The sequence below is a fragment of the Vespula pensylvanica genome, chromosome 15 (genome assembly GCF_014466175.1).
Source record: "Vespula pensylvanica isolate Volc-1 chromosome 15, ASM1446617v1, whole genome shotgun sequence".
NCBI lineage: Eukaryota > Metazoa > Arthropoda > Insecta > Hymenoptera > Vespidae > Vespula > Vespula pensylvanica.
Genome location: NC_057699.1, coordinates 4,121,390 through 4,145,439, shown reverse-complemented (window position 1 = coordinate 4,145,439; position 24,050 = coordinate 4,121,390). Strand labels below are relative to the sequence as shown.

General features: G+C 29.5%; 2 protein-coding genes across 17 annotated transcripts in view; one reads left to right on the top strand and one right to left on the bottom strand.

Annotated features, from left to right (window-relative positions):
- Window positions 1-24,050, top strand: part of LOC122634567 (coiled-coil domain-containing protein CG32809) — a 54,689-nt gene that overhangs the window by 3,837 nt on the left and 26,802 nt on the right. For all 14 annotated transcript variants that reach the window (XM_043823636.1, XM_043823633.1, XM_043823642.1 and 11 more), the window contains one exon: window positions 22,048-22,210. In XM_043823636.1, coding sequence (XP_043679571.1) covers window positions 22,048-22,210 — 163 coding nt within the window. The remainder of the gene's footprint in view (window positions 1-22,047; window positions 22,211-24,050) is intronic.
- LOC122634568 lies at window positions 55-18,626 on the bottom strand. Of its 3 annotated transcripts, none has more exons than XM_043823647.1 (8): window positions 18,609-18,626; window positions 8,805-9,102; window positions 7,549-7,654; window positions 4,808-5,022; window positions 2,207-2,306; window positions 1,541-1,755; window positions 1,078-1,458; window positions 55-957 (listed from the first exon to the last, which is right to left on the bottom strand). In XM_043823647.1, exons 2-8 carry the CDS (start codon window positions 9,054-9,056, stop codon window positions 583-585), a joined length of 1,644 nt encoding a protein of 547 aa, XP_043679582.1. In that variant the 5' UTR covers window positions 9,057-9,102; window positions 18,609-18,626; the 3' UTR covers window positions 55-582. The 3 variants fall into 3 exon arrangements, with proteins under 3 accessions (XP_043679582.1, XP_043679581.1, XP_043679580.1); XM_043823646.1 differs by lacking the exon at window positions 18,609-18,626 and adding an exon at window positions 15,308-15,514; XM_043823645.1 differs by lacking the exon at window positions 18,609-18,626 and adding an exon at window positions 10,040-10,471.

The following is a 24,050-nucleotide window of genomic DNA, read 5'->3' as shown; positions in this document are numbered from 1 at the left end:
CTTTTCAATTTTTGCGATCAAAAAATACGTAATATATGTATATATATATGTGTGTGTGTGTGTGTATATGCATATACATACGAAGCGAAAAGATTTCATCATCTTAAAAGATAATATTTGATCTCAAACTGTATTTGAGGTACCATGGACTCGAGTGAAGATGAATCGCTCTGTTAAATACAATCAAACAAGTACATCTTTATCTCGAAAGCTCTCGTCGAAGTTGAACTACTCGATTATGATAAAAAAAAAGAAAAGAAAAGAAAAAAAAATAGATTAAAATTATTCATCTAATCGAGATATAATACTGTTTTCGAACGAGCTATTTTCACGTGGTCTTGGAAATATGATCGAGATTGATATCGATTTCCTGAAGAATTTATATAAAGATAACTATATATATATATATATGTTCGTGAGAAAGAGAAAGAGAGAGAGAGAGAGAGAGAGAGAGAGAAGGAGAGATGAGATGAAACGAGACGAAATGATTGTCTTCTATCTATCAGCCATTCTTAGGCTTCGTGAAACCCTTAAGGGATATGATATTTAATTCTCTCAAGGAGAAGCCAGGAGAAGGATCGATTAAAAAGCTTTGCAGACCTGCACAGCAGGTATATAGAGAGCACCGGAGTAAACCTTTTTAGGTACGGATCTCCATCCCATGATCAAGGCTTTCTCAAAAGGTTCTTCGGCACAGCCATTGCAAATATCCATGATCCTTTTAACTTCGGCCTCGGCTGGTTCTCTCTCGTCATTTTTGTTATCTTGCTTGACCAACTGAAGATCAAAACTAGCTAAACCCGAGAAATAATCGTTGTCCAATCCTTGAGGTACGGCATAATTTTCATCGAATAATAAACCATCTGGCAATTGCAAGATTCCTCTCTTTTTTTTCTCCGTACCACGTTTTTTCGACGTCTTTTCTATATCGTCCTTGATCCTTTCGAGGAACTTCACCTAAAAACAAAGAAAGAAAATGTATGAACGAATGTATGTATGTATCTATGTATGTATTAAAAATGTGCGTTCTTTCGTGTTTTCGCTTTTCATTTATTCATTGAAAGAATGTCAACGAACTTTATCGTCGTCGTCGTCGTCGTCGTCGTCGTCGTCGTCGTTTTCGATAATGGTGGATTTAGACGTCGTTGTTGCTTTCGTTGTATCGATCTTATCCCTTCGAACGTTCTCCCTCTTCGTTACAGTTTCCTCTCGTTTGAAAAGTTCGTGATAAGTACCGGTTGGTCTACTTAAAGGATTTCCAAATATTCCGGAATCTTGTTGCAAAGTTACTGACAATGTTGATGACGGCGAAACAAATGGGATCATCGTTGAAAGACTTTCGAGATTGGCTGGTGGAAAGGGTTGTGGTGGTGGCTCTCTTGGTGGTGGTAATGCTGGATGACGCATGATCACCCCGTTTCGAATAATTTGCAATGGTGCACCAGGATTGATTTTCACCTAAACGTATTACGTCACGTGTTAATAAAATTAAACGTATATCGTTATGTATTATTTCATCGTTACAACGATGATATCGTACTTGAGGATTAATTTGACCTCCAGTTAAGAATGGACTAGGAGGTAGAGGTGGTCCTGTAACCGGTTGTCTCGTTATCGGCCTTGGAGTATTATTCGTGGTATCGTGCTCGTAATGATGAGCGTGATGATGTTTGTGATCTTTGTGAGCTTTTCCAGCTGTCAGAGCAACGCTGTACAACTGAACCATTGTTATTTCTCCTAACATACCACCCGATCCTATATATTTGCAAGAAAGAAAATTTTATTGGGATACATTATGCGACGCATTAATCAAATAATCGTTAGATCCTTGTCTTGTTCGAAAAAAATATTATGTTACCTACGTTACATGTTAAATAAAATAGTTAGTCCGGTTGGTATGATTTATTTATACGTATCTAGGCAAAATTTTCATAATCGTTAACAATTAATGACAATTAATTTTTGTTGATTGTATTAATTCCTTTGGAATAACATAATCTCGGTCTAAATATTATCCAATTGTTTTGCTAATTACGAACAAAACGAAATCTGTATAAATCGATAATAAATTATTAACGAATGCATTCGTATAATTAAATAGAGCGAAACGTAAAAAAAAAAAAAAGAAATGGAAGAAGGGAATGGTTTATAATATAAAATCGATTGGTTCTGATTGTTTTTGTTCCGTACATTAAATTACACTCACCTGGAGGAGAACCTTCTCCTTCTAAAAAGCCACCACCCAACTGGCGTTGCTCTTGACCCGATATCGCGATACCACCGCCCTTAATAACGTGGCCGACCAACTGAAACGTTTCAACAAAATTTCTATAATTGTCATTTATGACGTTTCTTTTAATATCGATAATATTCATGATACACATAATATTTTAATAACAACGATATATATATATATACGATATATACCTATATATATATATACAATATTCATTATACAAGCTGAACCAAAAGTCCCATAGGTATTATACATATATAATATTTTCATAACGTTAATAATAAAGATTAATAATATTTAACGACATTACCACGTTTTATAATTTAAAAAAAAAAAGATGCAACGAAAAAGAAAGTTTATACATGTATATATATATATACGTATTATTTTTGTATCATTTTATATATATTGATGATGATATTATTATATCATTTATCATATACATATAAAAGCCAATAAAGAGTAATCGATATCGAGTCAGAAACCTCGATTTGCCTCAACATTGACCCACGATCGATATGTGTCGTCGGTAATTTGTAATTTTCCAAAGGCCACTTTCTCTCGAGTGCATTCGTCACGCTGCACCGACTTTCAAGAACGAGCCACTCGACGAACGATAAGTTAAGAATCATTTCCAGGTGTGCCTTTACTTCCTTACAATGTATATATGTATGTATGTGTATGTACGTGACATAGTGTTATACTCACGCGATCGTTACTCTCCTCTCGAAAATCTTTCCATTTTCTTTTTCTAATGACAACTACACCACGCCCACTTTCTATGCTTCTATAAAATTTAAATGTCGACAAAAAATGATCAGTCCTTGTCTGCTCTCTCTCTCTCTCTCTCTCTCTCTCTCTTTCTCTCTATCTATCATTTTTCAACAAAATTCATCCGTGACGAAACATATAATGATAATGATAATAATAATGATAATAAAAAGATACTGATGACGATTAGAAACATTAAACAATTAATTATTAATCTCTGTTGTTTCTGTTAATTATTTGATTTTATTGTATATATATATATATATATATATATATATATATACTTTTTTTAATTATCTTTACTAACAAAATCATGATCAATGATATAATAGTGATGATAATAATTTATGATGACGATAACGAAAAGGATCGTACGAATTAAAAAAAAATATCTATCCTTATATTCTACAAAATCTTTTTGTTTTACTTTTGAATAACGAGCTTTGCTAATGGAGTGGACGATTAAAGTGTAATAAAAAAAGAAATACATAATAATAAGAATAATAATAACGATAATATGAATTTCAAGTGCCTTTCACCGACCTCGAAAGGAAATGAATAAGTAAAAATTACATGATATGTTATATAATAGTATACTGTGCGTGGATAGCATTCGATCTAATCACTTACAACGTAAATACTGTGAAACTTTTATTTTGTCATCTAATACATATCTAATACACGTATAATACGAACATTGACATTCGATCATTCGAGGAAACAAGAAAAAGAAAGATTCTCAACGATATAATGATTGCATAGAGAAAGTATATATAAATGAGCAACATGTTAATCTAAAAATTCATTAACGCGTTAACCTAACTGATCTATTTTTCGGAATATATTAAATAATTTTTTTTAAACGAATAAAAATATTTATTTCTAAGAAAGGAAATAATAATGTAATAATTATATCATATATCAATCATCACGCATTTATAAATGTTAAATCGATTATTTATTCTAATCTCATCCATTTCGAGTAATACCATTTGATAAACGATTTGTTTAAAAGTGAAATAATAATAATAATAATAATAATAATAATAATAATAATAACGATAATAATAATTTACAAAAAAAAAAGTAACATTGTCATTTTAATAATTGCCCGTGAGAATATATTTCCGTATTACTCGGATACGATTCATTAATCGATTAAAAATTACGTCAAACGATTCACTGATCGATTATAAAAAAAAAAAAGAAAGAAAATTCTAATAAATATATTATGTACAATTCCTCAATAATGATGCATCGAGTGTTATTCGAAAGCAAAGGAAAGAAAAATCAAATCCACTTTCATTAAATTCTTCCGTTTAGAATTTAAAAATAAATATAAAAAGTCGCGTGGGAACGTATGAACGATTTAGTTGCACATATCCTGTGATACGCACGCATACAGTGATTTATATATTTATATATATATACATATATAATATATACAAAAGAGAGAGAAAAGAATTGCATACGTGTACACATAATAAACACATTAGAAAAAAGAAAGAAAGAAAGAAAGAAAGAAAAAAAGAGATAGAAGAAAGAAAAAAAAAATAGTAGTACGATTATAACAAAAGAGTTCGTGGTAGGAAGGTTTATTTAAGAAATCTCCATTTTCTTATTGTATACTCGGAAGAAGGTGGCGTATTATGTATAAAAAAAAAAAAAAAAAAAAAAAACCTAAGAAGATGGAAAGAACGAGCGAACGGAGTGAGAGTGAAAGAGAGAGAGAGAGAGAGAGAGAGGAAGAGGGAAAGGGTAGGTTCTTTATCTCTAAGATAAAAGACAATGCTCGCTTACCCTGTTGTTGAACCCACGACCTACACGTTCGTCGTTGACCCAAATCTGCCATTCTCCGGTACGACCATTCCAACTCTGGCAAGAGTGGTACCACTTGTTAAGTCTCAACGGATAATTCAATCTATACAAGTTGTGACCGTCCACGTTCATCATATAATAAGAACTTCTTGCCGTATTGGCGACCCATGATAATATACCTCGAGGTTGATCACCGACTGAAAATTTTTTTTTTATATATTATGTGATCCGTTGTGATCCGTTGTTAAATTATTGTCCTTAGTATTAAAAGAAAAAGTGTTATTTTTCAACTGATTTTTTTTTCTTCTTTTTTTTTTTTTTAAGGTACAATGAAGAATATAATAAAACGCTTTTTGTAACATTCGTGTCTTATGGCAGGTGATTTTATGGTGATTTTATGTTTCTATGTGTTTTATAGATTTTTTTTTAAATCGTTTTGGAACCTTGACTTTTATAAAATAATGATGACGATAAGGTTATAAAGAGTATATATAAAGATATTTCTAAATAGATCTATAAAAGAAATATATTCGTTTTATAAATAACTATACATCTCGTACGTATTTCGTAGATCTATCGATTTTAAAAATGAATGAAATCATTAGCGAAACAAATTGAGTTTTACGATATGTAATGACAATTTTATACAACATTCTAAAACAAATCTATGAGATAGATATGTTCATTTATTTTTTTCTTTTAAGTGCTCATATATATTATTGTGTGTATTTGACGAAGATCTATCGATCCCTAAAACGAATTCGATCATAACGAAACATTAACATTCATATAGTAATATAATGACAGTGTAATATCAATTTTATTGATCTTTTTAACGAGATATATAAAATCCAAATTTATTATATCCGTATTAAAGGATAGACCATAAGTTTTCCTAGATGATCCTAAAAATCGATTATCCTTCTTCGAGAAGATACTTTGAGTTGACATTTTTTCTTCAAATCGTAAAACTACAAGCCTGGCTATAATTCTAAAAGGATATGAAAAATTGATATTTATTTAAGTCTAGCAACTATTGATCCAAGTAGAAACTTTACGCTCGACCTGTACGCCATATTACAAATCACATAAATTTCTCATAGATTTACTCGTAGGTGTATACTTGAGTCAATAAAAATAAAAAAATAAAAAAAAAGGAATATTTCCTTGGGAAAAAAAAAAAAAAAAAAAAAAAAAGACCTTCAAAAAAAGTTCATATCAGTCGTCGAGTCAATAAAAGAACAAATAAAATAAAATAAAAAATAAAAAAATCCGTTTACGAATATGAATATTTTTTTTATATATATATATATACTCTATCTCTCTCGCTATCTTCTAAATCTCATATAACATCCACGTACATATAAGACCACACGTTAAGATAGCTAGAAAGTTTCTTTAACGACTTTACAGATTTTTTATTACTATCAAACTTTACGATTTACCACACCGCGTTAATAATGTACATCGAGTATGTGAAAGATTCGATGACGGTGGGAAAAGGGAAGGTGACTTTACCGCGAAACCAAACGAAACTAAACGAAACGAAGCGTCTGAGTAATCCAGACAAAGTGCCTTTCTAAAATTCGCCTTGGAAAGTTATTCGCTTTCGTTATTTTGATAACTCACACGTAATAACTTTATATTCGTTTAATATAATTGTATATCTATGATAATATCAATATATATCATTTGATTTTAAAATTAAAATTTTTTTAAAAGTGTACTTTTTAATTTGGACTTTTTTAAAAAAGTCCAAAATTAATTGACTTTACAATTATTAAAAGTTTTAACGAATAATAAATAATAGTAAATGACTGTTTACTATATACATACATACGTACATATATATATATATATAGTAAAAGTATAGTTTAATAAAAATAAAAATAAAAATTTATCACTAAATATATAATTATTCTATAATAAACTATATAATTGATATGTGAATACCGAAGGTATACTTTTGAATGAAAAGAAAAGCATAAAAAAAAAATGTATAAAAAAAGAAAATCCAATGATAAACCTATTGGACGAATATCTAATAAATCAATTCCTTAAAATCTCAAACGAATAGAATAGAAAACTATTTGTAAAATTACGTTCTAATCGAAACCAATTGTCAACAAATTCATTAAGAAAACCTAAACGAGATAATTATTAGCGAAATCATCTAATGAATCGATGATTAAAATACTGATGATTTCTCTTTCCTTTCCGACACGTTCCATGTACATTTCTTTCCGCAACAACTTCATCAATGTATATCAATATATATCGAAGTAGAAATATAACTTTCTAATCAAAGTAAAAATTCTAAGATACCTAACGAGAAACCTTTGTGAACGAAACCTATTAAGAAAATTGTTAAGTAAATAAATCTAACGAATCGATGATTAATAATATTGATGATTTCTCTCGAATATATTTTTTTTTCTTTTCTTTTCTTTTCTTTTCTTTTTTTTTACAAGTCTCACGAATCATTTCTTTTTACATCAATGATATATATCGATATCGAAAGGGATATCACGAGAGAAGAACGAACGAAAGACGACTTTCGCTATCTTAATTTAAACGCATGAGGCAAAGTGTAAGGTGAAAGGAAAGGAAAGGAAAGGAAAGGAAAGGAAAGGAAAGGAAAAGTTAAGAAAAGAAAAGAAAAGAAAAGAGAGTGAGGAAAAAAAAAAGAAAGAAAGAAAGAGACATATAAGTGACATTCTCACCTGCATAAGAAAACAGAGGATGATCGTTGGTATGATTGTGAAACTTCGACCATATACACAGAGTAAATTCTTTTATATTCGGCAAGTCGATCTTGTAATGAATATACTGTAACGAAAAGAAAGAAAGAGAAAATAAATAAAGAAATAAATAAATAAAATGGATTAAGTGTTATCCAAAGAATAAAAAGTACACGAACATCGGAGAGACATGGTATTGTGAAAGCAGAAAGAAAATTTTCAACTGCAATCATGAATTGCAACTTGATTGTTTATACAATCGTCTGACAGTTAAGTAATCGTAAAATTAAACTTCTTTTTTTTTTTCCTATCGATGCAATTTTACACATTTTTATAGATTACTTTTAGCGATATTTGAAAGATTAAAAGTGTACTTTTTAATACGAATGAAGTTTCTTATAAAGTCGAATAAATTTATGAAGAAATGATTCATTGCGTTTTGTAAAGTAATCTTTTGTTCTTTTCTTTTTTCCTTCTTTATGTTCTTTTCTTTTTTTAAGTAAAGAAAATTATTGAATGCGTAATCTAACGAAGAAAATTTCAAACGCGAATAATTATCAACCATAACTATATAATACCGTTAGGAATTTATTTCTTAATAAAAGTAAAAGTCTCTAACAAATATATTAAGTAAAAATAATTTTTCAAAGTTATTAAATGATTTAATGAATGATTTATAAAAATAGATTTTTTACCATCTCCTACAAATAATTATAGTGATAACTATATAACAGTACCCTACAAAGTACTATTATACATATACTTAGTACATAACGCCGGTAGCTGTATATAATACTACCAAAAGTATACTTCCTTAATAGAAGCAAAGTCGAACAAATTTATATAGAAGAAGAAGAAGAAGAAGAAAAAAAAAACTATTGAAAGTTATTACATAAATATCCAATGTATCAATTTGTTGCAAAATCTCTAATGCAAATAATTACGCAATAACTATATAATAATACCTAACAAATCGATCGAACAGTTTCTGATGAAACCTAATTAGATAAATACGAGAGCCATTTGAGAAGTTGGCGAGTTATTCTTTTTTTTTTTTCTTACGTATAAATCTTGCTTTTTATATAAAGCGAGATATAAAAAAAAAAAAATAATTCTTTTTTTTTAAGTATCCAATAAATGAATGAAAAAAAAAGATGACTAAATAAATCGATCGATCGATCGATCGATCGATCGATCAATTAATTAATTAATTAATTAACTAATTAATATTGACCAACCTCAAAGTAAAGCTGTTGACTCATAGAAATCTTGTACAAAGAACATTGTTCCTGTTCGTGTGACAAATCGATCAGCTGTCCATCGATATCATAAGGAGAATTGACCGATGTTAAGCTTCCATATAATTTTCCTTCCTGACGAAGCACACTCGTACTTGGTACAAGAGGTGAAGGTACTGGTTGCCATACTGTCGAAATTGCATTGACGTTGGTCACAGCCAACAACGAACACATCAATAACGTTCGACTCATCGTCTTCGAGTCGAATCGATCGATTCCTCCTCTTCTCGAATGATCTCTAATTAAAAAAAGAACAAGGAAAAAAATAAGAATAGATAAAAACGATCTAAATATGTTTTTGATTTCGTAATCTTTTTTTCTTTTCTTTTTTTTTTTATTATTAGATTGTTGGATCATCACCAGCGTAGAATTTAATGAAATAAATCGTAAAAATTCGATTTAGGTCGACCATTTTTTTTTTCTTTTTTTTTTTTTTTCCAGAATTATTAGACTATCTTATGCATGGACTTTAATGACTATGCAATCGTTAATCAATTTGAATTCAATCAGTATGAAGCAAGAGAAATTTTACAGGGGAACCGAGGTGAACTGGATGCCCAGTTATATTACTTGCGTAATATTCGTGCTTGATATTCCTGTGAAACGTTAGTAACGAGGTTACTTTATCGACATTTTCCTTGTGGTAACAAAGATATCCTTGTGGTAACAGAGTTTTTATTTTTTTTAAAATCGAAAACAATCGATCGTATTACATGGAATTATTTCCATACCATAATCCAGTTCGATAACCTTTCTTTTGTTCCATACATTTTACATTATATGCTACATATATACCCTTTGTGAATTTATTAATAAATAAGTGTCATTTTATAATCGTAAACCATTTACCTATAATAAATAGCACTTATTCGTAATCGATTTTATTACAATTAAATGTATTTATCACTTATCATTCCTTTTATAATAAATCAATAAATTCTTACTTTTAATAACACTTATTTATAAATAAATTATATTACAAATAACATGTTATACATACATACGATTATAAAAAAAGAATGTGTAAAAATTTCCATTTAATCAGCAAAAAATTTCTCGAATATCCATAAGAACGATGAGCGAAGAATGAATCAAAAAAAAAAAAAAATGATAAAAATAAAAAATAAGAAATAAAAAAAAATAAAATAGAAGAAAGAAAAAAGAAAATAACTCACCGAGAAGCTAATCTCTCTCTCTTTCTCTCTCTCTCTCTCTCTCTCTCTCTCTCTCTCTCTCTCTCTCTCTCTCGCGAATATATAAATCGGTCTATATCACACCAGAGAACAAAATAGATCCTCTCGATCTCGAAACGTAAAGGTAACTGTCCGCTGCTCCAACTGTTCGACGTATAACTGGTAAACTCTCGAAAGGTGTTTGTTTGTATGTATGTATGTATATATATATGTGTCTACCTACCTCCTACCTACGCAGCCCACGATGGTGATTCGCCTTTTGCTTCGTTCTCCTACTTTGCGAGACGCTCACATTTTGCACGATTTCCCACTCTCTATATTCCTTCCCTTCATCATCTTGCAAATAAACAATTTAACGTTCTTCTATCTTTTTCCTCGAACATTCTTACGATATTATTTTTCTTTCAAGGTTAACTCTGATCTCACATTATTTATATCTCATCTCTACACATTGTAGTAGTCGCACACAAATATATACAAATGTATATCTGAATAATCAGACAATATGTGTTTACTACAATATTTAACTATGTTAACAATAAGTATAATATATATATATATATATATATATATATATAATGTATCGTTTTATATTCTATCGTTAATTCTATGAATATATTAGAATAATAATTAAATGATTTTTATATAGTTGATAGTATTATATACTTATCGTACAAATTACATAGTTAGCAATATTGTAGAATTAATATACAGTTAATAAAATTATACTTAGAGTTTTATATACATATATGTGTGTGTGTGTCTTATTTTAAATGGCTACGTTAAAAATCATTCATGAATGGAAAAAATGAAAAAATGAAAAATTTAATTAGAGAATGTAAATAATAAGAATGTGAATGTTGACCCGGGCTGATTGCGAAAACAGAAAGGAAAATTACAACGTATATCAATGATTCTAATCTCGATCATATTTATCTCTATTAAAAATCGTTCGTGTCTTATCGTTTAGAACGTCTTTTTCTAACTTGACACCACCTACTTGTAATACTACGATCTATTTTATAAAGAGAGTGTAAAACACGTTCGCTGAGTTCGACCTTGGATGAAAATGTGGAAATTCAATGGGTACATCGAACCTTACATGTATATAGATTACATCGAAGATCACATAGGATGATTATAATCCTCAATTAATTTAAAATAAATTCCATTTAAAAAGAAATAAAAAAAAAAAAAATGAAAAATACAATCACACTTCAAAAAATATTATTTAGGATTTTTTTTTGGTTCACTCTGTATACATATAGATGTATATACATACGCACACAGCCACACACACACACACACACACACACACACACACAGATATATTTCGAATTATACTTTCCATAGCTTTCACTGAAGTTTAAATCAAACAATATATTATCGTTTTACATCTGTTACGTCTGTTAAAACCTGAGAGATATATATACATATATATAAAAAGAAATAACATTCGTCGAGAGGGAGACAACGAGATATTTCAGGCGAAACTATAAAGAACGCCTTTCCCTTTCTGCATCCCCCACCTTTTTTCATTTGCTCGATTATCCTGTCGTCAACAAGTTGAAGCGTTAATGAGCGTGAAACTCTTTAATGCATCCATTCTCCGTTCGCTTTAACTCTTAGCAAACGCAACTATATTTAATACAAATGAATATAACTATTATATCATAATAATAATACTATTGAATACACAACTAAACGTAATAATAAATATATATATAACAATTATATAATACTACTAAAAAGGTATTATAAATTATACTTAACTAGAGAGAGAGAGAAAGAGAGAGAGAGAGAAAGAGAGTAAATTTGGATGATGAATTTTTTAAAAAAATTTTATCAAAGTTATTACACGAATATCCTATAAATAGAATTTTCATAAAAATTTGTAGGATACAGTTGTATGGTAACTGTAAAATATATGAAATGACTCCACACGAATATTTATAATAATAATAGTAATAATAATAATAATTTAATAATATCTATAAATAATTCTAATATAAACGCATATGGAAAATTTTAATCGTCCTATTAAAATGAATTAACTAATCGTATAATTAATCTTATCACGTAAATTGCAACAGCTCTATCGAACATGTATCAATTACTAATCTAATTCCTATTAAAATAATTGAATCATTATTATGGACGTACACGTACGAATTAAAAAACAACTCTTTCTAATACCGTTGTAACATTGTAAGATTTAAAACTATCATAGACGTAGTAATCGTATTAAAGTGATTGTTAAAATACTTTAAATGTATAGATCTATCGAATTACGGTACCCATACTGATGACTTTGATCTATTTGGTAGATCAACCGAGAACTCCTTTCTCTCTTTTCTCTCTCTTGAATACATGTTAAATGTACCTTCGAAATTCTTTGAAAGTGCGTACGTTCTCGAAATAGTTTTTTCGTAACGATCGATTCCTAAGCATTGAATAGTACTTGCTGTTCCTGTTCTAAGATTATTGAAATTAGTTTCATTCGACATTATATATTCTTATGGCGTATTACGAATCATTTGGTACGCATAAGATATCTATATTATAATTATTTTTTATATACACTGACGCAATTCGGAATACAATTTTTCTTTCCAAGTACAAAAAAAAAGTCGGAAAGAGATTTGTAAAAAAATTTATGAAATTTATTAATCCTTTAATGTATGATTTTTATTTATTTATTATCTCTTTCTTTGTTAGAAGAAAATATTACTTCGTATTGAAGTGAAAATGATTAAATTAAAACATAAATGTGTACCTGTATATATATATTTATGTATGTATATATTTTTTTCATTCCAAAAATAATTAAATAAAAGCATCGGTATGTATTTCTATACTAAGATATATTGCATTTTAAAATTAATAAAAATTTTCAAGTGCATTAATATGTATATATATAATTTTTTTTTATTCTTAATTATACAACTCATACGATGTTATCAATCAAACGAAAGTACTATTTAATAATTATCTAATAAATAAATTTATAATGATTTTTATTTAACGAACGTTTAAACAAATTAAAGAATTAAATAATTTCATTCTAATTTAAAATTCGTAGTGTCATTTCACGAAGTATTTCTTACTCAATTAGAAATATGGAGGATCGTACGCGAGTATAGATTAATAATTATCACTCTCAATACGAACTTTGAACGATTAGGATCAATTCAACAAAGATTCGTCTTTGTGCGAATATTTTTACAAGAGGAAATATCCTTGCACTTGGTATTCATGCATCATGAGCACACGGATTACCGGTTGGCGAAGGTAAAGCTATATTTAAACGAGGTCATATATATATATATATATATATATATATATATATGTATAATATTTCATTTTTTACGTCTGCCAAAATACATAAAACATTTGTACAAGTTTCTTTCAGAATCTGTAATTTCTAAAAAAAATTCGTCTCCAATAAATCAATTATCTGATCGATGACGTAATTGACTTTACACGAAACGCATATCTATCTTTCGTAATAAATAATCAAACATAGAAAAAATAATTACGATCATTTCTAAATAAACGAATAATCCTAACGAAACGCTTTATCTATTCCTAATTAATAATTCAGAAAAATTGATTTCCATAATAAACAAATTATTCAACGATCGTATAATTAACTACCCGATAAATATACGATACGTATATATATCTTTTACCGTTACTGGATAATTTAAAAAAAAAAAAAAAAAAAAAAAAAAGAAGAGGAGTTATCTCGACGAACAAAATAATTCAACGACGTAGTTAACTCGACCGGAAACGTTTACTGCGTTCTCAAGAGAAGAGAAGAAAGTCGGATACGTACATCCGCCTTCGATGAAGAAGGGGAGCGAAGAAGAAACTCGAAGTCTAAGGATTTATAAAGAAAACAAAAAAAAAAGAAAAGAAAAGAAAGAAAGAAAACAAAACAAAATGTAAAATCCCCACTCCAAGCTCTCTTCGTCTCTTCTTTTCGTTGTTACTCGGCGAAAGGACGTCTTTCTCAAGGAGAAGATGATGATGACGAAGAAGAAGAAATATATAAAATAAGTTTTTACAAGATATTTTCTTCTTTCTTCTTCTTCTTACTTACCAACGAGATCTTTCTCATTTTATTTTTACAAAATATTTGCCAAGGTTAAATTTACGTTGGATTTCATTAAAATGTCAAGTATTTCATATATATATATATATATATATATATATATATATATATATATATATATATATACGAAACAGATAAAACTGGATTAACAAGAAATAATTATATCACGAATTTGTTCCTTGAAAAATTTTTCGTAAATTTTGTGAATGACGGTAATATATAGGTATATCGATCTGAATATTACATATACTTATATACGCACGTAGTAATTACGTTGGTCATTAAGTAATGGTTAATTTTATTTATCGTACAAATCTACTTTGCGGCTGATAGCTAATTAATATCGGAGTTTTTCGTAATTCTTTTGTAAATAATTATTGCTTGAGAAACGCCATCGTTGAAGCTTGCGAATTAGATTAATCTGTATCTAAGTATATCGAGCTAGTTGTTGCATAATATATATATATAATAATATATAGTAATTACATTTCATTAAATAATGTTCTTTTAAAACAATGAACAAACGAATAAAACTTTTCTTCGAAGTTAAAAAGTAAAATCTTCACTTATATATATATATATATATATATATATATATATATATATATAGATATGAACGAGACTAACGTAGATTATATCGAGCTATAAGTTGTTGTACGAATTTATAAAGTAATTATAAATCGTTCGTTGTAATTAATATCGGTACGCTTGATATTTCGTCGAATAAATTAAATAAATTAAAATCTTCTTCTGGCTGCAAAAAGTAAGTCGTAAATCTTCGGAATAACGTATATATATATATATATATATATATATATATATATATATATATAACCTAATATTATACTTATGTAATTATGAACGAAGAATAACTTACATGCTACGACGCTGCTAAATATTTTATAAATAAATTAATAACGATATACGTAAACGAACGTTTATTAAGAATTCCTAATATGTTAATAAATTATAACGAGAGAAATATTAACTCGCTGTACGTAATATATAATACATATATATATCTCTAATTAAATTAATTATTCACTTATTGATCGATACTATTAATCGTTCGATTAAATTATTATATAATTATGAATAAAGAATACGTAATGTTAAAATAATAATTTACTTACGATTTCGTTCTGAAATATTGCGTATTAACCAACTGAATGGAGAAAGCGATCCGAACACCTTGAAATATTGATACGAAATGAGAAATGTGAAGTGAAAGACGTCTCGGTCACGTACGACCGAGGACGACGTATCATAGAAGAAGAAAACAAAACAAAACAAAACAAAATTAAGCAGAGAGAATAGACGGGAGTTTCTCGGAAGATGAATTACGTCACCTTCTCGTTAACCATCTCGATAATATTGACAACGACAAAAGAATAAATCGATCTCTGTATACAACGATACGTATATGTACGTCTATATGCACGAAAATAATTTGTACAACTTTTATACGTTATAACGAACAATCGTCTCAATTTTTATCTAGTCTCGTTTCAAAGTTTTAAATTATGATTTTGAATTAAATTTTTTTATAAAAAAAAAAAAAAAAAATACAATGTGTCTGTGTATGTGTGTGTGACGGACATTGAAAGCAAAAATCGCAGCTACTGTTGAACGAATCCGTGTAAAAATATGACGGTATTTTGTTTGAAGTATCGATTGAACTGATTAAAATTCCGCGAGTCATTAAAATTTCACACATTTCGAGTGTTCGTAAAATCGTTAGTTTAATGAAACGAGAGAGAAGAAAAAAGGGAAATCTGGGAAATACAAATTCGAGAAATTCTTTTTTTATAATATTGTAAATGTATCGTTATAAATCTACGTTGGAGTATAAAGTTCCACCCTCTGTGTGTGTGTGTATATATATATATATATATATATATATATATATATACACTTATGTACTTATATATATATACGTATTTACGATCCTAAAAGACAAGAAAGGAAATAGAAAGAAAGACGGAGATAAAGTGGAGCAAATTTTGGTGAAAGTGAAAGCGAAGGCGTTTACAGAGATCCCTTTTTTAAGATCGAAATTCAATCGTTGAATTAGTCTCTTTCTTTCTCTCTTACTCTCTCTCTTTTTTTTTTTGAAGAGACAGATATAAAATTTGCTAAATCATTCGAGTAAGAGAATATATTATATAATGATATAACGCGTAACATACGTGTTACAAAGTATCTATAATACATACATACGTACATATATTCGTACATGTACACAATACATGTTTTTACCATAAAGATCGAGAAACTCATAAAACAGTCGAAGGGAAAGTGTTCTATAGAAGCGTGTCCGGATGCGGACCAACGGATGGGACGCATCGCTACTGTCTTACGTAATTAACTAATTGCCAACGTCCTCTTTCTATTACGATAACTCTCCATTTCTTTTTACTTTTCTTTTCTTTTCTTTTCTTTTTTTTTTTATTTTCTTCTGTTTTCTTTTTCTTTTATATATGCATTTTGTCATTTCGAAAAATATAGCGTATCTTTTAATAACATTCTATTATATTCTATTATTATATATATATATATATATATATATAACACTTTTGAAATATGTACTACTCTCTATTAAATAAACTAATAACAACTTCGTATTTCTCTTATATTAAATAAAAATAAATATGTAATAATTAAACGTACTCGAGTATTATTTTAAGTATTAATTATGAAATTATAATAGTAGTCTACGGAAGAATAAATTGATCAAACAAGTAAATACTGTAACGGTGTGAAAAGGTGTTTTGTTCGTAAAAGAAAAAGAAAAAAAAGAAAGAAAGAGGGAAGGAAGGAAAGACGAATTCTTTCAGAACTAGTAGATATCGTTGGCTCGTTATCATCGAATATTCGTGCTTGCGCAAAAATGGCGAAACTAGAGCTGCATTCGTTGTAGGCCACGTTTTCTCTCTCTTTCTCTTTCCCTATTTCTTTCTCTATCTCGATACATATATGTATGTCACAGTTAGATATAACTATAACGAGTTTCATTGGTCTTGCGCACGTAATTCAACTTGTACGAGAGTATTCCTGATGTTGGCCTGAAGCGACAAGGAAGGAAATTAGAAGAAAAAAAAAAAAGAGAGAAAAAAAAGAGAAAGAGAGAGACGGAAAGAGAGAGAGAGAGAGAAAGAGAGAGAGAAGTTGCAAAACGTTACCTGTCCAGTATGTTACCTACTCCTAAATTGGAAGATATCTAAGGTTTATTAGCTCGAAGTAAAATGGACGAGGTGGTGGAAGAAGTCGAAGGAAGAAGGATGGGTGAAGGATAGTGAAAGAGGGAGTTCTAGACTCTGACTGTTTTTAGAAATTGCCACAATCTATTCTGGCATTCTTTAGAATCGCACCGCCAAATATACGTACCGGTGTTCTACTCCAAGATATTAGCATAAGTGAACCACCTATGTGTGGACTGCCTTTACCCAATTCGCAACGTACGTAAGAAAGTTTCACCAATTGAAGTCCCAACGGTAAAGACCTATTTGCCGTGTTAACTACACGAGATATTCTCTTCGTATAATCAGGTGTTAACAATAATCTCGAATCTTCTTCCTCGTAATAATCCTTGGAAGTTTTAAAAATTATCCTCGGTAGGAAACGAATACCGTAAGAAGAACCAAACGTTTGAATCAATGATGTATGATCGATCGATATAATCGGAGATTCGTCATCGAATGCTGACTTTAAAAGAAGGTTGAAACCGAATACAGATCCTTCGATACCTTCTTCCAATCCTTTGTCAAAGTCCGTGTACTCTTGTCCTAATACTATGTCGCCTCCTTTCGGTACAACGTGATTTTCCGTCTAAATTCAAATTTTGTTTTATTAGATACTTGGAGAGTAACAGAAAGAGAGAGAGAGAAAGAGAGAGTAAGAAGGAGAAATAGAGATAGAGAAATTGCAGAATTTGCAAAGGCTTTTTATAAATGAAAGAGAGAAACTGTATAATGCAATTTGTCAAAATTTCTTTGCAAGAGAGAAAGAGAAAGAGAGAAGTTTCATATGTCATTTATTAAAATTTCTTTGTATGAGAAAGAGAGAGAGAGAGAGAGAGAGAGAAATAGAGAGAAAGAAAGTACATAATTTACAAGGACTATTTTCCAAGAGCGATAGAAGGAAAAAGAGAGACAGAGAGAAAGAAAGAGAAGCTACACATGTAATTTGTAGAGTTATTTGCGACAGAAAGAGAAATAGGATTTACATATGCAATTTACACAAATTTATTTACAAGAGAAGAAGATAAAGAGAGAAAGAGAGAGAGAGAGAGAGAAAGGAGCTATATAATATATAGCATGTAAAAATTTCTTTGTAGAAATAAGTAGAAGTATATGTGTATATATATATATATATATATATATATATATATAATTTGCAAAAATTTATTTACAAAAGAAAGAGAAACTCACGAACCTTTTCTGAATAACCTTGCGTCCTGACTCGTCCATTTAACCACAATGCAAATCGACCTAATCGATTTTCCCAACTTTGGCATATATGATACCATCGGTTTTCTTGAAAAATAACAGTTTCCTCAAAAACTTTGATCCCACCGATTTCCAAGTGTACTCTTCGACCCTTTGCAGATATCCAAGCTCGAATCAATCGATCTGTCTCGTTTTCTAACAAAACGAGAACGAACTCATTTATTTCTATATCATATTCTCGATTTGAACTTTCCAATTTGGGAAAGTTCCACGAGTGAAAGAGAAAGATAAAGATAAAGAAAAAAAGAAGACAAAACATATGTATACACGTATTACGTAAAATGAATAGAATAAATGATTAGAAATAAAAATGTAGAGGGAGAACAGAAAAAGTGAAAGAGAATGTGTTGTAATATATGTAAATTTCTGGTTTTTTTTTTTTCTTGTCTTTCGTTTTTTGTTTTTCAAAAGAAATTTTATCGTAGCACTGATCACGGACTGATAAATTTAATGTCAAATGAAAAATAAATAAATAAATAAATAAATTTCAAGAAAAAAAGAATTAACAGAGATAAAACGAGCAACGAATCAATCTCCTTTCACTTGTCGTCTCGAAAAATTTCTTTTCTTTTTTATTATTCTTTTCCTTTTGTCTTTTTTATTTATTTATTTTTTTCTTTTTTTCATTAACTTTCTCCAACGACAAAAATATATTGTACATACACACACAGATATTGTATATACTCACTAGAATAAGAAAAAATCGAATGTGGATGCATAAAATTATCAGAACGCAGCCATAAACAAAAAGTAAATTCTTCGATATTTGGCACTGGCAATTCCCACCTCAGAAACTAATGAAAAACAAAGAAAAAAGAAACAAAGGATTAATTAAACCGTACATTTATCTCTTTACATTCCTACTGTGTTAATTGGCATTCGATCTATTTAGGGCACTATCCATAAATGTTAATTCACAATCTCTTTTCCGATTGGTCCGATCGAAAAGTGATTGGTGAAGTAAATTCTTTGTCAATCATTACATTTACTTTCTCGTTTCGATGTATTTATATGTTATATATTAAAAATTTCTTATCTAAAATGATCAAGATCAAGCTTCTTACTTGTCGATCAAAAATAAAAATGGCAGACATGTTTTGAACAATCTTTTTAACAAATAAAACTCTCTGCGTATTTTTTATCAGCATCGAAATCGAATATTTACCTGAATATAATCTTTCTGTGTAAGCAAGACCATATGCAAAGGCGAACTTTTCACTTTTTGTCCAAACTTCTCGTCGATCTTCGAGATAGAAGATTCCAAGGTCACACTTCTTATTAGATATTCAAAAATTATAAAACAAGAGAATGCGACGATATTAGATGATAATATAGATTTCTTCATTATTTTCAACGTTATTCATCGCCTTCCAACGAAACAAAAAAAAGAATTCTATTCATCGATAACCAAAAAAAAAAAGAAAAAAGAAAAGAAAAGAATCTGTTGAATGACTTGTCTTTTCAACGATTAAAAATTTTTATTTCAATACGATCGAAAATTTCTAATACGTTACGATCATCGAGAAACTCGTTCGAGAAAAAAAAACCGCCTTGTTTTTTCGCTATCGAAGCTCCAACTCGAATGATATATTTTAATTTCGAACGGACTATTATGACACGACACTTTTTCAAAACACCATCCTATCCTTCTTGAGTTTCTTTTCTAACTAACAACGAGCTTCGTCTATTCTAAACCCCTTCCTTCTCTCCATTTGATCTATCTGTCGTAACTTGTCTCCTAATCTTTCTCTTTTTCTATTTTTATTTCTATTTCTGACTCTATATGTATCTATCTATCTATCTATATTTCCTTCTTTCTCTCTCTATTTCTCTTTCTATCTCTCTATCTCCCTATCTCACTCTCTCTCTCTCTCTCTATTTCTAATTCGAGTAACGACAATATAAAAGGCACGGATCACGTTGCCGAACGTACAGCATGAGTAACAACTACTAAGGAAGGGAAATCGATGCGAATCGGCAAAGCCTGTTTGCTTTTACGCTTCCTTGAAATCGGAAAGAGGGAGAAGGGATGTTAACATTTACTTTTGATTCCCCAACACTTTCCGAAGATTATAGTTAGGGAAGGGGAACATTTACCACGCCTACTTTTCTTTTCTTTTCTTTTCCTTTTTTTTTTTTATTCTATTATACAATATAATCTCTTATAAGATAAACAATTGAGATTTTCTAATCTCATTGTTAAATTTTTTCAATTATTGATATATATCGACATCGAAGATCTAACAAATAAAAAAAATTGTATTGTATTGGATTGCAGTGAGTTATAGTAGACAAGGTATTAAAAAAAGTATACAAATTTGAAATTTAACGCGAAAAAATATCCAAATATTGCATTGGCCAACAAACAATATTGGAATTTTGTAATTTTGTATCTTGCGCTATTTTTTAAAATTGCGAATATCACAGATTTAACGTGTACATGTATTATTGGTCAATAAACAATGTCGAGGGAATCTTTTAATTTTAGATCTTAAATCTTTGAAAGATGTGCAATGTTGAAATTTAAAAAAGTCCAAATATTGCATTGGCCAACAAACAATATTGGAATTTTTTAATTTTGAATCTCAAATTATTTTAAAAAATCGACGAATGACGAACGGTATTGAACCTTTCGATCTTATATGTCTAATCTTTTTTTGACGAATTATAAAAAAATTTTGTTGCTAAGCAGCGAAATGAAAAAAAAAAAAAAAGAAAAGAGAGAAGAAATAATATGAAATAGAGAAAGATAGAGAAGAAGAAACGATCGATTTGTACGCGTGATCGCAATTTCCCGCCAAAATAAACTATTGTATTATGCATGCTCGAGCAAATTGACTAGAAAGCAAACGGAGAGATTAGAAAATAGTGAAATCGAATCGAATAAATTCTATTTCAAGTGCACGCACTATAAACGCTTGTCTAATTAAGGTACTCCTCTTGATAGTTATCGAATAAAATTCGATTCGTTTCAAAGCTATCTTGTTTATCTATAGGAAATCGAACTGTATACATGTTTGGAAACTAAATTATCTGTTATATATTCATTAACATCAAATTAACGTTCGAAACAATATGGATCGAGCAATAGAATACTTTAAATAAAAAAATAATAAATAGAATAATATCTCTTTCTAATAGAATATCTCAACGCTTATAATCAATTAATTATTTTATATATTTCTTTTTATAGAAATTTAATTTCTTTTTTAATTAAATTATAGATCGTATATTGAAATAATTTAGGAAAAGAAAAGATAAAACAAAAATGTATTTTTGTATATAAGTTTAAAAGAAAGAAATATTGAAATAAAATAAAAAAGATTCCGACGTACAATAATTGAAATAATTTTATGTATTTTCAGACAGCGAAAAATTCAAATTCCGGTAGTGGTGGATATTACGTTGGTGGCAGTAGTACTTTACCACGAGGTGGACCTCTTTTAAGGGCGTATAGTCCAGCAGCATCGTCGGTAGTAGCAGGACCAAATGCAACCCCAACACAACCGAAGCCATTATCTACACCAGGTATACGTGCGCATATTTCTTTTTTTTTTTTTTTTTTCTTTTATTTTAAATTGCGCACACGGCTAACAATAGACGACCATTTCGTGGCCGATATCGTCGAGAAAACGGTGTCTCTTAGTCTCCCAAGAGTCGAGAACTCTTTTCACGTTTAAAAGAGACGATTCGGATCGATCGTCCAATGGGAAGCCGCGCTTATATAAAACGAGAGAAAATTTATTCCGTACACTTTTCTATTTCCAAGCTTTTTCTCTCCGATTCAAATGATAATGATAAAAACAGATTAAAAAAAAAAAAAAAAAAAAAAAACAAAAACAAAAAGGTATTAAACCTATCGAGAATTGTTCTGTCCAACTCACGTTAGTTACTTGATTTTCTAAAAGAATCTTTGTCTTTTTTTTTTCTTTCTTTCTTTTTCTCTTTCTAATACAAAGGACGGACATTTTTTTCGATAGATTTAATATCGCCGGTCCAACATTTTATACCTAAATGAACACAAGATCAGGATTTTTCATCGAAAACGATACAATATATTTCTTCTTTAATTGAAAAAAAAGGAAAAAAAAATAAATAAATAAATGAGAAATATATACAAGAGTCTTGGCAAACTTAACAGTTACAGAGATTTCCGTATAAAGTTCCAAAGTGATTCTTTTGATCTAGCTTGCATACATTTTCACTGCACAAAAAAAAAAAGAAAAGAAAAAAGAAAAAATCCTACATCTTCTGATATTATTTATTTAGATATAAAACGTTGAAAACGTACGTATTATCGACTGGTTATTCCAAATTAATATATACCTCTGTATATGTACATGCATACATAATAACCAATTAGCTTATCGAACTTATACATCCTAGCACGTTTCCCAGTTTCATGCTAGTCGTCTCTCTCATGCTTTAAAAACAATCTTCTCTCAGCATCCAAAGCAACTCGTGCACGATGTCTCTCTCTCTCTCTCTCTTTCTTTCTGCATTTTGCAAACGATTCGTTTCGCTCGATATATATATATATATATATATATATATATATATATATGTATGTATATATAAGGTTGATATCGATCGAAATCGAAACATTTCAGTTTTGTTCTCGAGAACTCAAAGCCAAAGTCCTTTTAATCTACTCGACGAAGCCTCGAATTCGAAACGAGAACGTTAACCGATCGACCCTATCTACTCTCCTCACCCCTTCATCCCTAACCTTCCTACCCCTAACTACCCTTTTTCTCTATTTGCGTTCCAACTCTACTAATTACGTCACTTCACAATCCTGTCTGGTATCGACACTAATTAAGATCGACCGATTACTCTGTTCTGTTACTGATTACTAACACTGAAAACACACGCTGTTAGTACATACTGAAATAACAAATTTTCAAGCGCACCCTCATATCACGCCACAAGCCGCACCCCTACCCCCCTGCTCGCCCCACTTCCTCTTTCGAACCCTCGCCTAAAAGAAAAGAAAAAAAATTCTATTTATAAGAGGAGAGAGCATGCAAAAACTCCGCGACACGATGATGGCTTTTTATTCGAGCTAATTAAATTATCCTTATATCCTTTCGATCGTTCAACGAATCAAAGGGACTCGAGGCACCGTTCCGACTTGGACAAAAAGATCGCCTTGTCCGAGATTTCTTCGATTCGACCTTCGATCCTTTGCTAAGATGCGAGATACATATATATTTATCCGTACGTACGTAAAAAGATTGCGTCTTACAAGGCAAATGTAAACCATATTATTAATTCTTCGATAATTATATCGAGAAGTTACGATTGAACTCGATTGTTTCGGATCTCTTTTCTTTTTGCTTTATTACGTTTCCTTCGTTTTTTTTTT

What these genes read in the sequence shown, in the direction of transcription:
- LOC122634568 (XM_043823647.1), bottom strand. Translation starts at nt 9,056, where the DNA reads ATGAGTCGAACGTTATTGATGTGTTCGTTGTTGGCTGTGACCAACGTC. An exon ending in TCCTCTGTTTTCTTATGCAG is followed by an intron (nt 5,023 to 7,548) that starts GTGAGAATGTCA and finishes AAAAATTTTCAG; the next exon opens with TCGGTGATCAACCTCGAGGT. An exon ending in GTCGTGGGTTCAACAACAGG is followed by an intron (nt 2,307 to 4,807) that starts GTAAGCGAGCAT and finishes GAAACGTTTCAG; the next exon opens with TTGGTCGGCCACGTTATTAA.